Raw genomic sequence first — 16,314 nt, 5'->3', positions numbered from 1 at the left:
TCACTCACTCATGCTAGTCATCAGGAGCCTGTGTAAGAATTAGATTTCACAGTGTAAGCCTCAGTCAGAGAGAGAATCAATGAAAAGTGGGTACATTTTGGGGATGTTTCTGCATTTGCTGGGCTGCTGTGTTTTGGATAGTGTGCCACGAGGATCCATGCATTAAACTAAGAGTTTGTTTCTCTTTTGCCTTGTTGCCTAAATACCCAAGCAGTTGGTACCTGTTTGGAGACTCAGTTACAGTTTTGTTTCCAGCAATTGAACTTAGTGCCTGCACAGGTTTAGAGGTTGATTTTATGGTCTGTGGCCAGGACACTGGACTTGAATGTTTCCTTAGCTGCTCATTGTATAGTCCATAAAATTGCAGCCTGGTTTACTTATAAATGTGCATTTAAAACATGATTGTGCTATTATTTTGATATCAAGCAAACATTTCACAGATGAAAAGGACTGAACCACGCTTTAAAATTTGAAGGCAGAACAGCAATAATTAATGCTTCTATTACTCTGTTTAAACAGAATATATATTAAGCAGAAGACAGGTAATTAATCCCACTTGAAAGAATATACGCTACTCATCACTCATTTATGAATTCTTCAGTGTCTGCATAAAAGCAGTAATCTAAAACAAAGCTAGAATACCTTAGGTACAATAACAGGCTAGGTCTTCCAATTCTTATTTAGTTGAAATTCCTGAGAGTATACTTCTATAATGATTACAGTATCAGGCCTAAGGAGTACAATTAGCTCAGTGAGAACTGAACCTATGTTTATAAAGCTGGTTGACATTTATCCTATTGTCAGCCATAGTAAGGAAATTTTATCTCAAATTGGAATGTTGAACCACACCATGGTATTTTTCCAACAGCTGAATGAGGTTTACACTATATTTCTTAATTGTTTATATAAAAGTGTTTTAGTTTAAAAGCCACAGATTATTCCTACTAGAATGCATTCTAATGTGGCTTAAATATTTTGATGTTTCAAATTTGAGTTCATGGACATAGTTTTATTATACTTGTTGCTAGAACAGTGTTTACAGAATTTTTGTAGATGGTTCTTTCCCCAGTAAATTCCATATTAAAGATATTATCCCTTTTATTTTCACTATATATGGAATATTCTGACAGCCTGTAGTAAACTAGTTATTTAGAAGCTTTGAATTCCTTTTAATTTACAGACATGGTTGCAGCATCATACAAACATGTTTTTTTCTATGTGAATCATTAATATTTTAAGGTATTTCTTTTACCTCCTAGAGAAACTATATCTGGGGATTAACAAGATTATTCACTGGAATTCATGTGGAAGCATAACTGCAGTAGCTGAGAAATGATCATGTTTCCTTTTACTTCTCAGCAAGAGTAATTGAATGTTGAATATCTTACTAAACGCTGGACTGTGACAGTGTGTTAACACTCCGACTATCTCCTAACAGCAGGGCAATTATTTGCTGAGTGGGATTTTTATAAATCCCCTGGCAGTAGTATGTCCTGATAATTATGATGAAGTGCACTGGTCAGTGTTGATTCAGCAATCCCATCTCTAGCAAATATTTCATTCACAGCTCTCCTTCATGCTCTTACTTTTATGGCTTTTAAAGATCTCTTACCTCTCCTCTCAGCTTGCTTAGTTTTTTTTTGCAAATTACAATGGAGCAAAAAAGGATTTTCAAGTTAAGTCCCTATTTCGTTGAAGACTTTTCCTTCTCGTTTAACTCCTTATTAAATGACCAGAGTGAGAAAGCAGGACTTTATTTAGGTTCTTACTGTGACAATCACTTGCAAAGGCTTCTTCCCTCAAAGCTATTTTTTTCAAGATTACATGACTGTTAAAAGAAACATTTATATTCACGATATATGTTGATTATTTCAGACTTTCAGGCTTGATATGGAAAAGTAATTAAAACAGATCATACCTTCATTATAGGTTAATTAAATTATAGTAAAAAGTATTTTAAAGATATGACGATACACCTTCTATTGACTTCATGCTTATATTTTATCTTCAGATCAACTTCATCAATTTTTGATTTTGCGTGTGTGTAATTATTTACCATGCAGTAGCTACACTGTATCTATTAGGGCGTATTTTGTTTGCAATTGTTTATGTAGACTTTAAAAGCTCAGTCAAGAAATAAGGAAGAGGAATAAGAAATCATTCATTCATAAATAAAAATTGCAGTGTCTAAAACTGTTCATGTTTTATTATGCCACTGATCTTTTCTGAGGAACTACCCTGCATAATCAACACAGCCTTGTCTTTCCCTTTCTACCTGCACCTTTTTCTTTCCTTTCTTGCTTCCTTGTTTCTATTTCTTTTCCAGCTCCCTTCCGTCATAGTTTAGCTTTCAAGACAAGCTCCTTAATAATTTTTTTTGTTGTATTCTAGGAAAAATCAGTTAAGTCTTTCTGTCCATATAGAAATGCTGAACAGGAAAAGACAAAAATGGATATTCTACAGCATAGACTAAATATAGGATTAGAAGTGAAAGCAGTACAGAAGATAAAAAAAACTCCAACAAATATTTTCTTTGCTAATGTTCATTAAATTAATATTTGTTTTCTTATGGGTTTTTTTCTATTTTTATATGCCACCATTAATTATAAAGATAAGAAAATGATTGGGAGGAAACTAAATGATAGAGTGTTAGAAATGCAAAATGATTCAAAATATTAATGTAATGCTAAGGATGACTGGGTAACAAATGGTACATTTGCCAGTATGCTTGACCTGGCACAATTAATATTCCAGGTCATGCTTGGGTTTCCATGATGGAAGGTCTGAGGCAGAGAATTCTAGGGGAAAAATATATCTATTGTATAACTCTTTAAAAAAAAAAAAAAAAATCTGTGCTTTCACACCTCATTTGCCATATTCACCACTGGGCCACCATTCACCAGAAGGGTCCGATGCAAGGAGGTCAGTAAGAAGCTATTAGCAGAGTCCCCTCCTGAGATTTCTTTGGTCTTATTGAGGTGAAAGTTAGCATGACAGTACTGCAAATAACTCAGTTGTAGGTTTTTTAACAGTTAGCACAGATTTCCCCATAGTGTTTGTCACTTTAGAAAATTGTTCCTGGAAATGAAGTCCCAGAAATCTGGCTTTGACAGAGGCTCTTCTTAGTTGTGAAGAAAAATGTGTCATCCTCCCTGCAGACAAGAGGTACTTTTTGTAACCTATCATAATATTTTGGAGGGTAGCATATTTTCTTACTGACTAAAGGTGGGGAAAATATTGAAATGAAAGTATAAGGTAATATCTCAAGACAGATGCTTTTCTACAATTGAAAAAGCAGCATTAACTACAATGGTTTTGTAGTTCAGAGAATATTGTATTAAAATACGGAAAAGATGAAGTAACGCTTTTAACACATTGTGCTGGTCTCAAGAAGATATGCAAATTTATTAAGTACCAAAAGCTTTGATCCTCCAGATTCTTAGATTTCTGCAGACTGCCAGCTCCCTGCAGAGGACGGAGTGAATAGGGCATCCATCAGCACACAGAACATGTGCAAGAAGTTACAAAAATAAGACTAATTTGCAGAGATATTTAAAAATTAAATTTTGCCAGAGATTGGTCTGAACTGGAAAGTAGAGTCAAACTCCTTCCCTTGTCTCTCCTACTAAACTTTGCCAATTTTAAATCTAGGCCTAAAACCTCACCACAAACCTTGGGGAATTTAGAGTAAATTAGTATTAATTTTATCTATCTAGATACTAACTCTGCTGATTATTCTGCTATCTGTCTGTTTGAATACTTGAACTTATATAGTTAAAATGTAAAGTAATTAACAAGGATTGCTTGAAAAATTATTATTTAAAAATGCATTTCATAGTCAATTTTGACCCAGATCTTATGGTCTTAACTGTAGGAGAAGCAACAAATTTTAAAGTGTCCAACTGGCTTCACTAAAACTCCAAATGTGTTTTTGCAGTTGGTACACTATCTGTATGTGTTTAAGCTGAAGGTATGTAAGAAAAGAACAACAGAAGATGGCTCTTTTCAGCAATAATAATTCAAAAGACACTGAATCAGTGGATTCCCACACCTATTATGGCTAATTTTGGTGTCATTAAAAGTGCTAAAAGCCAATCTTATTTGTGCACCTTGAGATAGTCAGCAGCATTTCACGGTGTTTGAACCCATTGTGAACTGCAGTTTTTTTCTACTGTTAAACATTTAAACAAAGGAACATCAAGCAGAATATACATAGTATCTCAATATAGCTTGCAAAATGCAGTTTCAGAAAGCCATTATACTCATGGAGACATTTATACTTGCTCTAAGTATGACTAACAGAAGCAACACCATTTCTTAGAGCACAGACAGCACATCACTTTATTCTTGCTTGTAATTCTTCAAAGGAAAAATGTTTAAATTGTTTAAGATTTTGTATTTTCCCACTTTGAGGAAACAAAAAACAAAAAACAAACTGTGCTATGTAAACTGAAATAATCTTTTTTTTTTTTTTTGATTAAAATTTCCTGTCCAATTTGTTCTTCAGCTTTTTTAAATAAATTTTCTTTTTTAAAGAAAAGGCTTAAAAGCGAATATAAATTTTGGGCAAATGTGGCCCTGGTCACAATTTGCTACTGATCAACAAATCCATTCCTGCCAACTTCAAAGAGTCATTATTATGCCATAGTGGTTTATTCCAGATCATCCTGATTCTCAGTGGTGCACATGGAGATGTTTTTCTTCTGGAGAACATTTACATTTTCAGCAATGTTGTAGTTTTCTATAAAATGTGTTTCGCAGGTGTACCATGAGAAAGCAGCATCTCTCCCACTAGCTATGGACCTCTGCAGACACATGGGATGGCTAGAACACATAGTCTCCACTTTAGGTAGGATACAATAGCTGAACATAGATGGCATAGGAACGGATGGAAAGATAAAGTAACAATACAGTGAGCAATTCAGTGAAATGTGAAAAAAAGGTAATCACAGGCAAGCACTTTTCTATTTTACTGTTATCAATAGAGTGAAGGCATTCACTCTACATTGAACAGAATGCAGACAGCTCTGATGGCCATGGTAGGACTAATGGGTGAAGAGCCATAATGACCATGGCATAGAGTTGCTTTGTACATCTCCAGCATGGAATCTACTTTATATGGAAGACCTTGACTCTGGCGTTTTATATTTGAGAGAACTTGTGCAACAAGTATATAGCGTAAATGTGTTCAATAATTGTGTAACAGTGAAATAAAGCCCAAGACAACATATGGAACTTAGGTTTATGTAGCACTTAGAGGTCACCGAGTGTTCACAAGTAAAAATGCACTGGGCTGATGAGAAAACTGCAATGGGACAATGTATGAAATACTACTGAAATAATAACAGCATTAGGAGAATCCGTAACTTTATGAGATGTTTATGTGAGTAAGAGCTGGACTTGTAGAACCAAACTTTTAAGATGCAGCTGGATTTTACCGACCATACAGATGGACCTGCAATTTCGCATTCACTCCAGTGATTCTGCTTGCCTGCTATTTGAAGCATAGATCCCTGCCATTTCAGTTTGGCACCCTGAAGAGCTGAAGGAACAACCAGTGGTTGTTTCGCATACATATGTTTCTACTGCTTACCTCTATTCATGTCCTCTTTCCCATTACATATTTAGACTGATAGTGTAGTGGAATAGTTTATAGGGTTTCACTAAGAGGGGGACATATAACAGAGGGCCAAAATAAATTGTCATTAAGGACAGAACACTTACGGAGTTGAAGAATATAGCCCATAAAATTATGAATAGCCCAACAATATTTTGAATAAGCTATCATCTCTGAATATTTTTTTCCATTAAACAAGAAGTTGTATATGGGCCTTATTTAACTGTTTTGACACAAGAAATTGGAACTTTCCAGTAGTGTATGTTAATGAAAAATGCATAAGAGCTAATTGAGGAGTGTTCAATCCTCTCAGCCCCAAGAGATTAATACTTTTTGAGGAGGCTGATGCTCTACTTAGTTTTCTCATGGGTCCTCAGTAGTGTTCCAAAGGAGAAATGCAAGATTTTAAACATTTACTTTTTTCCTTACCTTCCCCCACATCATGAAACTGACTTCTTTTCTTACTATTTTTAATCAATATTTCAGTATCTTTAAATTAATTTTTGCCAGGTGTATTTTAAGCCTATATCATCTGTTTTATAGGTGATTTAGTGCCTTTGTGCAATATGGTATAGGAATTCTTATGTTTAACACATCATAATTAATTCAATAAACTCACATATGTCTATTTGAGAATTGTTTATCTACAACTGATAAAATCCCTATATTTATAGCAATGATTTGGGAACAGTCTGTCACATAATTTTGACTTGCCAGATATTCACTGATTATTAATGACATGGATTACTACTTCAGAATTTGAAATGTATGATTTATATTAATAATTGTTATATTAGATCACACTAGTGATGCAATTAATGATGTATCCTGAAAAAATGAAATACTGAATTCAGTGAAGAATGAATCTTTCAGTTTAATTCACAGTTCAGAAATTTTTATTCTAGATTTTTGGTTTTCATAAGTTTTATACTTTTAAAACCAAATACATTCAAATAGTTAAAAGAATTTAATGTGAACATTTTGTTGGAAAAAAGTAATTAGTGGTTCTTGGTACTCCATACATTTTCTTGTATTTTCCCTTAACTAATCACTCAGTTTTACTTTTAAAAATTCTGTAGTTGCCACTGTCTTAGTCCACATTGTCAGTCAACTGGCACATAGTTTAAAGGGACAAGAGTTATGTTGCCTTGCGTAAGCATTTATTTTATTCTTTAAGTATGTGTTTGGAAATAATAGGTAATATATTTTTGTTCCTATTGTGTATAGGAACTTAAATTGGAGCTTAAATTAAACTTTAAATTTCAAAACAACTATAAGTTTGCCTTTAAAACTAGATACAATTTTGTACACTTTTAATTATTTTTAAAGGGAAAACTGGCATGTTCCTTTCTTTGACAACTGCTGTCAGTAGAGATACAGGAAGCTCTTCCTTCCATAAAATGAAAGTTACCCCCATCTGAAGGGCTGAAACAGAGATTATACATCACATTATCTTATTTAAACCTTTTTGTAACTGTAATGCAATGCCCAGAGATGCATTTAAACTGTGGATCTATCGCACGTTAGTAGTCATCAGAAACTTTGTGTAGAACTGTTTATTATATAGGTTTGGTTTTTTTTTTTTTAATTGACTTGATTTATAGAATAAATGCAAGAATGAGTTCTAAGTTAGTTGAAGATAACCCCATCTTCTTCTTAGATTGCAGGCATCTACAATTCACCGTTCAGAAAATCCCCAGATCCAATGGAACTGCTGCTACGGATGTCAAAGCCATTGAGCCACAGACGGCAGCAAATTCAGCGTCCCTTTGCCAATGAGCTCTATGACTGGCCAACCTGCAGAAGGCCTCTGGCTTTCTCCACAGCACAACCTCTACCACCTATTGGCAGACAGAAACCTCAGGTAACATTTTTGTGTCTGAGGCAGCTTTTGTTCGTATCTTTTATCATAGATTATCATAGAATATCTCAAGTTGCATCATCGAGTCCAGAAATCCCTTTTGTGGATTTGGTTTTTATATAAAGATCTAGTGCTTGCATTCAGGATATAAAGTCTTTGAAACAGATTTGTCTTAAAGAAAAAGAAATCTAGGTGGTAAGTAAAAACAGGGAAATATGATTCTTTAGACTTTACTTTTGTTCTTTTGGGAAAAAATGTCATTTCTGATATTTCAAAGGGAAGACATGATGTAATTGAATATTAGTATTATGATTCATTAGAGGTAGAATTACTAATTTCCAATTTTAAATCAATAAAAAATAGGAGAAATGAAAGGTAATAGGACAAATTAACCAGTTGTGATAACGTTTTCCTCTCTGCAGTTTTTTCCTTATGAAGGCCAAGAGACATCCTCTCAGTATAGAATAGTTCCTGCTCTTTTGTGTCTACTAGCTGTGTGTCAGCTTTAATACAAAAATTTCTATGTTTTATTCTACATCACAGCCAAGTTGCCCAGCTCCCAACTGTCATGGCCTCAATTTTAATTTCTGTTGATGTCAACATGTATTGCAGATAGTTTTTTTCCTTCTTCTATGAGGTAGTGGAGATCTCTGAGATAATGCATCAGAGTGAATGTCCCACAAGATGGCAAAACAGCTTTTGCCACCTTATTATCAAAACCTGCTGGGATATACACGATATACACAGCAGACAGACTTTTGAGACATTTGTGTTCCTCGCTTGATGATGGTACAATGACATGTAGCTTTTGCCAGTAAATGCCTGATACAGGTGCCTTTGGGATAGAAATATTTTGCCTTTCCCTCTATTCGGAAGAACTTTTCAGTTTGCCCAATCTCCTGAACCTTCTATTTACCTCACACATACACTTACAGTGCTGGTTTGACTTTGAATGACCACAATGTCTTCAGAACTCTGTCCTATATTTAAATTTTATCTTCCATATTTCGCTTAGAAAGGCAATGCTTCTAAATGAGTCCTTCTCAGTAACTTTCACTGAAGCTATCATTTAGCTACAGAAATTAAACAACAATAAAGAGCAATAAGCAAGGTATAATATATCTTTATTGGTATTTTATTCCTCTGAATCAATATGGCTATTTTCCCCACAGCCCTTGGTAGAGGCGATCTGAACACAATCTTAAGTTTGAACTAGTGCTGGGTTCAATCTATGTGTATGCATGCCATCTGCCACAATTTACCTGTGGTTTACTGGTTGCGTCCACATTGTTATTCAGTGGGGACAGCTGTGAATATACTGGCTAACCCACACAGAATAAGCTTTTCTCATCTGTATGTCATGACTGACTCGTCCATAGCAGGATGAGTCTGTACCAGTGGTGGGAGATGAAGTCAAAGGCAATTGGGTTAGAGCATGAGGAGAATATGTAGGCCTGCCAGAATACCTCTGGAGAGGTAGAGGTGAGCCACACAGAGATCCACACCACTTATAACAGCAAGAATCAACTTCAGGGCAATTCTCCACCTTTGTCCTTCCCTTCTTACGTCCTATCTACCTTGACTGCTTGAGCTTCCTCATTGAATGAACGCATTGACTCACATTAGAATTGAGACAAAGTGTGAGCCAACAAACACTTTGGGCGATCAGGGAATTGGGGTTGAGATAAATATGACATTATCACTTTATCTTCTGGGACCAAAGGGGCTATGATGGTCCTTCAATGGGATGTGACTGAATGCACTGTCTCTCAGGATAGAGAGGAAGATTTTGCTTAGTGGATACAGTATAGGAGTCATGCTTTTAAATAAAGAGGGAACTCAGAGGTTTTCCATTGTTAAGTTGCTCTTGCAAAACAGCTTTACAAAGTATCTTACAAGCTTCTGTTTGGATTTCTAATATTTTATAGACCTTTCTAAGTTCAGATGCATGCACAGCAGTCGTGCACAGATAGCCTTTTAGAACAAACCAGAAGAGTTCTGTTTATTTTCTGCACCTCAAAGAGGGAATTTACTATATAATACTTTAATCCTTTCAGCACCCTGGGACATACACTGTGGGGTAAATTTTCAAAGCACAGCGCGTGGATTTAGCTGTGCGACTCTTATTGATGTTAATGGGAGTCACACGGCTAAATCCCTGCACAACACTTGGACAATTTAGGGTTGTATGTCTAAGAAAAGGACACTGGTTTGAGCTGATGAAACAGCTGGAAATGAAACCCATCAGAACGCATCATCCTGAAAGTTGTCTGGTGTGACAGTAAGGTATTTAATTACTAGATATACTTGTGTCCTAGTTCTCTGTGGTTACGCTTTTTGGCACCAAACTTCTTTTTCTAATACCTATCAGGCCCACTGTGAGTCACTTGTTACTTCACTGTTCTTTCAGGTATCTAAAATTCGTATAGCCGATAGGGTTGTATATTTTATATGAGAATGTCAATTATATGTGTTTAAAAGAATAAAAATTAGCTATCTATCAGCTTCCTCTTAGGGAAATGGGTGTTTAGCATTTTATAGGTAAGCTCTGCGAGTGTAAAATAGTGTATTTAAAAGAAAAGTTTTAATGATGCTTATACATCAGTTAGATCTATCATTTTTATTACTGAGTTAACTAGAATTACGGTTTGATGGAAACGCAGATAATGCTAAAATTAGTCATCTGTTCATTAAAAGACATTAATAACAGAAAGCACATTGCCATTTTTAGGAGATTTTTTGCATGCTGCTAGCTCTTCTGGAACGGGGGCAGTGAAGAACGTATAGTTTCATGTAGATCATAATTTTTATCATGAGTTTCTGATTTTATGGTAAAGTAGTAAGAGTGCCAATCTTCTAACCTTTATTTGGCAGACCAATTGGTAGCGAGATTTATGCTACTCAGTACAAATTCCAAACATAGACCATATAGTTGTGTGAGTTGCTTTCAGGATGAAAACTGTTGATTGACGCCTTCCCTTCCTTTCCCAGCCTGACCTCCCCAGGAAGATTTCCGTTTTGAAGCATGATGCCTGAAATGCTTGCAGGCACTGCCAATTCGAAAACATTCATGAGCACCATTCTACCACAGATTCCACAAACCTTAAAGTTAATCTTGTAAAATGGACATAGGTAAATGGGTTTTTTAGAGGTCTTGTCATCTTAGATATATTCCTTAGGTGCCTATTGCTAGGTAAGTTTCTTCAAATACATGATCCAGAAGAATGGAAAAGTCTGCAGGGAATGTTTAGAGTTATTTTAATATTCTAACATATATACCCCACTTTCATTAGTGATGGCACAGCCTTGTTTGAGAAACCTTTGCTTTGTTTCTCTCTTTCTTCCCTCCTTCCATTAATAGTTGGACTCCATTAATTTCATTTGAACTATGGATTGAGAATGAGTTAGAAGGTCTTAGAAATTAAAGATGGAAAAAAATCCTTGCTTGCATATCTGATTTGGCCCTTACCCTGATGGAATATGAGTCAATATTTTACAATGAAGAAGAAATACAATATTCTGAAAGACTATTTTCTAAAAGCAAACATATTTATCTTGATATTATTTGACAATAGTACATTTCTTTCTTCTTTGCTCCATATATCCACTTCATGCAAACATCTCGCAATACAGAGTATTAATTTTTGGTTATAAATTTTAAACTTCTTTTATAACTTGATCATCAGATTTTATATTTCTAGAACATTGCTTACTAGTTTTAATCACCTGTTCTAGTATTGATTATTCTCTCACAGGCAATAACACTTTTAATTCTGTTTTTAAAGACTTATTGTGGTCCTATTAAATGAACATTTTTTTTGCACAGACTTAGAAAGTAGAAGCAAGAAAACACCTGCAAGAAGTGTAAATACTGTGCTCACTTGCTTACCAGGACCTTTAAAAATATCTCCAAATCATGGTGCTGTTCCTTTAAAAAGTAAAGTTCCAATAAAAATCCATTAACTACTTTCAAATATAGCAATCCTCCTGTCCAGCTGTGAAAAGTACTAGATGATACTTATTTGCCATTTGTGTTATTTACGGTCCATGACTTTTATGGTAACTGGTTCCTATTATTGGTTTCTATTAATGTAAAACATAAGTGAACATAAATGAGGCGTGAATCATTTCTTTTTATTAGCCCCACAGTCTTCACTCAGTGCTTGCAGTAACTCCAGCTGTGACTTGTTAGTGATAACCTATTTAAAGAAGGGTATCTTTAAGAATAAAGGCTATGATTAGCATTCTTTGTCTGTTCATAGTTTCTGAAGGTTTCACTAGTTCATTGCAGGATCAACAATGATGAAAATAAAATAAAAATTAATTAGTAGCACTTCTAAATTCAGAGTTGCCACTAAACTGTACTGAGCCTAATACGGCACTAATTATACTCCGGGTAAGTTCTTACTGTGTTAGTACTAAAAGCAAGATACAGGCTATGTCACTTTGCACAGAAGAGGACTTCCTGCTGCTATTTATCTGTCTTATTAAATGGTAGATGCTGATATGATCAGTTATTAAACAATATACTCTGGAAAAAAGATACATATATATATACGTGTGTGTATAGAGAGAGAGACTTGTGAGAGAAGTATGAGCTTCCTGGGTTTTTTAAGAACAATTAAATTAATGTGGAATTAGACTTTTCAAAAATGGACTGTACACCTATATTATTGAAGTGATTACTTTGAATTGTGTTAGAAGAATTATATCTTGAGTCATGTATTAAGTTCCCTTCCAGTTTATAGGTAAATCAAAAAGAGCATGTTCTTTAAGGTGAAGCATTATTGATAAAAGGAAAAGACTTAAACTTTCTGGTTAAGCAGAATCTAGATACACCAATATTTTTTTCTAAGGAAAAACTAAGTTTTCCTAATCAGTTCTAACAAAGTATTGTTTTAAAATAATAAATATTTATTAGTAGCTAAATAAATCTGGAGCACACATTTCTCATTCTATCTTTGGAGCTTTAGAGCATGTTATCAACCTTTGTGTTATCTGTAACTCTATCAAAATGAACTGCTTTAATTATTTTGGAAGAAAAGTCTTGCTGCACTTCCCAGACATTGTGTCCTCTTTCATCAGTGATGTGTCATGAATAAAAGAAGGAAAGAAAAGAACTGTAACCCACAATAAAACACTTACATTATCCTATACCTTTCAGGGGCCTTTCCGCGATACTGCTGAAGTATTGCGGCAGCGCTACAAGCCTTTGGAACCAACCTTGCGAGTGGCAGCATCAATCAATTCACCACTAGAGAAGGCCAGAGAGGAAATGAAAAGGGAGGAATGGAGAAACCGTATACATGACAATGAGTGAGTTCTTTGTTTTTTCTTGTATTGTTATGGGAATGTTTTCCTTATTCCGTTGCTTTCAGAAACCTTTCATGCCTGACAAAATGAAATGTCAAACCTGACAGCTTACTAGCAAACGTTCTATGTACATACTTCTAAATTCTGTGTCCTTAGATTATAAACTGTTCAGGGCAGAGACCCTATCTTGTAATTGTGTGGCATGTGTCATCCATATCTATGGATCTATAGGAGAACTAGTAGTAATAATAATAATGTGATGCAACAGATGGGTTGAATGGGAAATAAGAAAACAAATGCACATTCTGTTTTGCCACATGCACCTTGCCAAGGAAAAAATACTGTTTCAGTCTTTGTATTCAGGGAACTTACAGACTATGGGAGGAAAAAATGGTGTTGCACGCCAATGAGACTTGCTTTCTCTCCCAGTTTGACTACCAAAGCTGACTTGGAAGGGAAGGGAACATACGTTGCACCTGTTAGAACGTGATGCAAAAACTAATCATCTTTGAAGCAGTTTGGTTTCCCAAGCCATTGCATCTGTAATAGTCTCAGACAGGCCAATTCTTTTCCATACAATCCCAAATACAGACGTTATCCATCCCAAAAGGTTTAGGCTATTGCCAAAATATTTCCAATTCTTTTCTTATCATGATGGAACTCTTTTGTCCAATTATAATAAAAGCCTGTTAAGTTACCTGCTCTGGCTTTGTAGTTAAGTAGAAAAAATTGATGTTTTGTCAACTTTTCCTTTGAATTCACTGCTCTTGGCAATACTTTGACACTTTAATACCAGAATTCAGGGCAGAAAGGAATCACTTTTCCTCATGAGCCACCTGTGATCCACTGACATGAAGCTTTGCTATCTTTGATCTGTTTCAAGCTTTTCTATCAGCTCCATGTTGACATGTGTCATCTTCTGGGACTGGGACTTAAGAATGCTAGAATCAATTACATTCGCATTGTTTGGCTTTTAGGTTTTTATTGTTTGATTGTTTTCCTCACATTTTCCCGATTTAATATTAACAGTGATTTTAAACGGAAACTCTACTCAAAAACAGTTTTGAAAGAAAAAAAAAATCTCTTCAGCTACTTTTCCACTTTTAGGCAATGTTATTTTTTATATTTGCTGCCAAAAATGAGATATAGTACTTTTTGTTCCTTTCAAACCAAAACCATAACTAAGTTACAAGTAAACACGTACTTCAGTTTTCTATTCCTCTCTGCATTCTTTCATATCTCAGCTTAAATCTGGGCCTTTTTTTTAAAAAAAAATTTTATTTCTATCTTCTGCCAGTGAAACTCAAAAAACCCCCAACCTCTGGGTAATAATTAATGTTCTACCTCTCATTTTAAGTGTTCTTTTTTCACTGAGTAAGTTTTGACTAATACATTTCAAGTAAGGTTGGATGATATCCTTCATTTATAGGCATGACTATATTGGCCAGCCTTTATTAGATGAAGTTTACCTCAGACATCACTGTGTCAACAGTTTCAGAAGGTCAGATCTTGTAATAAATATTTCACTGACTCTCTTCAGTGAGTGAATTGTGAAGCTATGGTCTTGTAAAGTTTAAATTTGGAGTCTCCATCTTTGACAGGTATTAACTGATCAGGGGTCTTTATTTACCTTATGGGTAAAGAAGCATTTAGTGCCATCCTTAATGCACAGAAGCAATGTCCTAACACCAATGATTCTCAGCTTCATGCACACTAAATGCATAGTGTATTATACATTTTCAGGCTGTGATCATTCTGTTTGTGCTTCATTTTCAACCAACCATGCAAGGGTCACATCTGTAACCTTGAAAAGGTGATGACAGAGTTGCAGGTCATCATCAGGACTAACGCTTACTAGTAAGGCTGCAGCTGCTGTGTGGGATGCCAGTCTCCAGGGAGGAGTCAGTAAAGGGTTACTCAGATATTTTTTTTCTCAGCAGTGTCTATTATGAATTGACAAATTTCTGTCTCTTTCTATGTAATTGTGTACTTTGGGACTGTATTTCTTCCTGGTAGTGCTTCCTATGCTGATTATTCTTCTATTTTAGAAAATGAGAATGAACAGGGGAAGTGCATGGCATTTGTTGGAAAGCTTGTGTTTGCATAAAATGGCAAACTCAGTCCTTGACCTGTGTTATTTCCAGAGTGACTATTGTGTGATATCTCTTAAGACAGAAAAATTGTCAGTGTATACCTGCAATTTCAAAAAACATTCAGGTTCTCAATCGTTATCAAGGTTCTTTAAAGTGGCAATATGTTTTCTCTAAGAGTTTCAAGCTCCGAATAAGTTTTTGCTTCTGATAAAACGCAGAGATAATTGAAAAAGCTGTGGAAGAGTTTGAGGCAGGTGGAAGCAGTACAAGTGAAAGCAAGAGAGAATGTTGTGCTTACTTAAAGCAACTGCTGGAATTTCCTGGTTTGGAATGAAAGAGCAACTGGGTAATCTAGCCTAATAAGAATGATTCCTTCTTCTCATGTAATTGAAGCTGTTACTGCCTTACTGTGCTATTTTTCATACAAATGAAGTGATTTCCCCCTCTGCTTGGATAGGAATGACAATTGGACTCCTTTGGGATGGCCACTTAATAAACTAGTGTCTAGTTGGAGGCAGCAACTGCTGGATCTAGCAGATTTAGATCACTAAGCATGAGAAGTTCTTTGCTCAGTTGCATGCAGCTGCATGCTGGCCTAATTTTCCAGAGAACTAAAATGTAAATTATTTTCATTAACTTTACTGAAATCTGTCTCATAATATGCCTCATGGTTCAAAGTGTACTATTAAACATTTTTATAAAGTCAACATACATCAGAATGAGTTGCAATGTGTTGATAGAATAGGGATAAACCAGCAATAGTGTAAGGCTGAGGTTTCCTGATTTATTGTAGTCTTCTGGTGTGACATCAGGCTAGTCATGACAGCTTCTGGCTATGTCCATGCTCAGTGCTCTAATGGAGATAGCCAAGGTAGTCCTGGACACACTGGTTCATTTGGGTGCAGCAGAGTACAGTTTTTGCATACCCTGCCTCTCACATGCTGTGCAAACATCCTTTAGAACCAGCTTAGGTGCTTCTGTGCTTTACAGTGCTGTGCACAGAAGGTCCACTTACAGAGAAGTTAATGATCTAAATAAGCTCTGTACTTGGAGAGCATCAGTGTTATGAGCTGCCTGGTATTAATGGTAATAAAATTTAAAAATCAAGTCCCTTTGATAAGATTTAAGAATGAAAAAAATCTTTTCATTTCTACTTTTATAAGATCTTTTCCTGTATTTCTGACTTAGATGCAGTGAAAATGGCTACTACACTTTGTCATATAAATATAGCACATCTGAAAACTTTTTTCAAATTATACTTAGTTTTTCATATGCTTTGCAACTTCAGCAATTTGCATATTTTCCGGACTGTTATTGTATTATGATAAACAGGGATTATCATATATTTTCAGATAATGTTTTCTTAACAATTCAACTTCTATTTGTAACTCTTCCATTTATTTTAATTACTAGCACAGTGTGCAACATTT

General features: G+C 35.2%; 1 protein-coding gene across 1 annotated transcript in view; it reads left to right on the top strand.

Annotated features, from left to right (window-relative positions):
• The window catches only part of SPATA17 (spermatogenesis associated 17), a 94,868-nt gene that overhangs the window by 52,707 nt on the left and 25,847 nt on the right, over positions 1–16,314 (top strand). Inside the window, exons 8-9 of the mRNA XM_035902204.1 lie at positions 7,278–7,481; positions 12,643–12,794. Of these exons, the coding sequence (XP_035758097.1) occupies positions 7,278–7,481; positions 12,643–12,794 (356 nt within the window). The remainder of the gene's footprint in view (positions 1–7,277; positions 7,482–12,642; positions 12,795–16,314) is intronic.

This window comes from Egretta garzetta, unplaced genomic scaffold, assembly GCF_000687185.1.
Source record: "Egretta garzetta isolate BGI_Z169 unplaced genomic scaffold, ASM68718v1 scaffold339, whole genome shotgun sequence".
In the NCBI taxonomy this organism is placed as follows: domain Eukaryota; kingdom Metazoa; phylum Chordata; class Aves; order Pelecaniformes; family Ardeidae; genus Egretta; species Egretta garzetta.
This window is presented reverse-complemented; position numbering and strand designations above follow the sequence as displayed.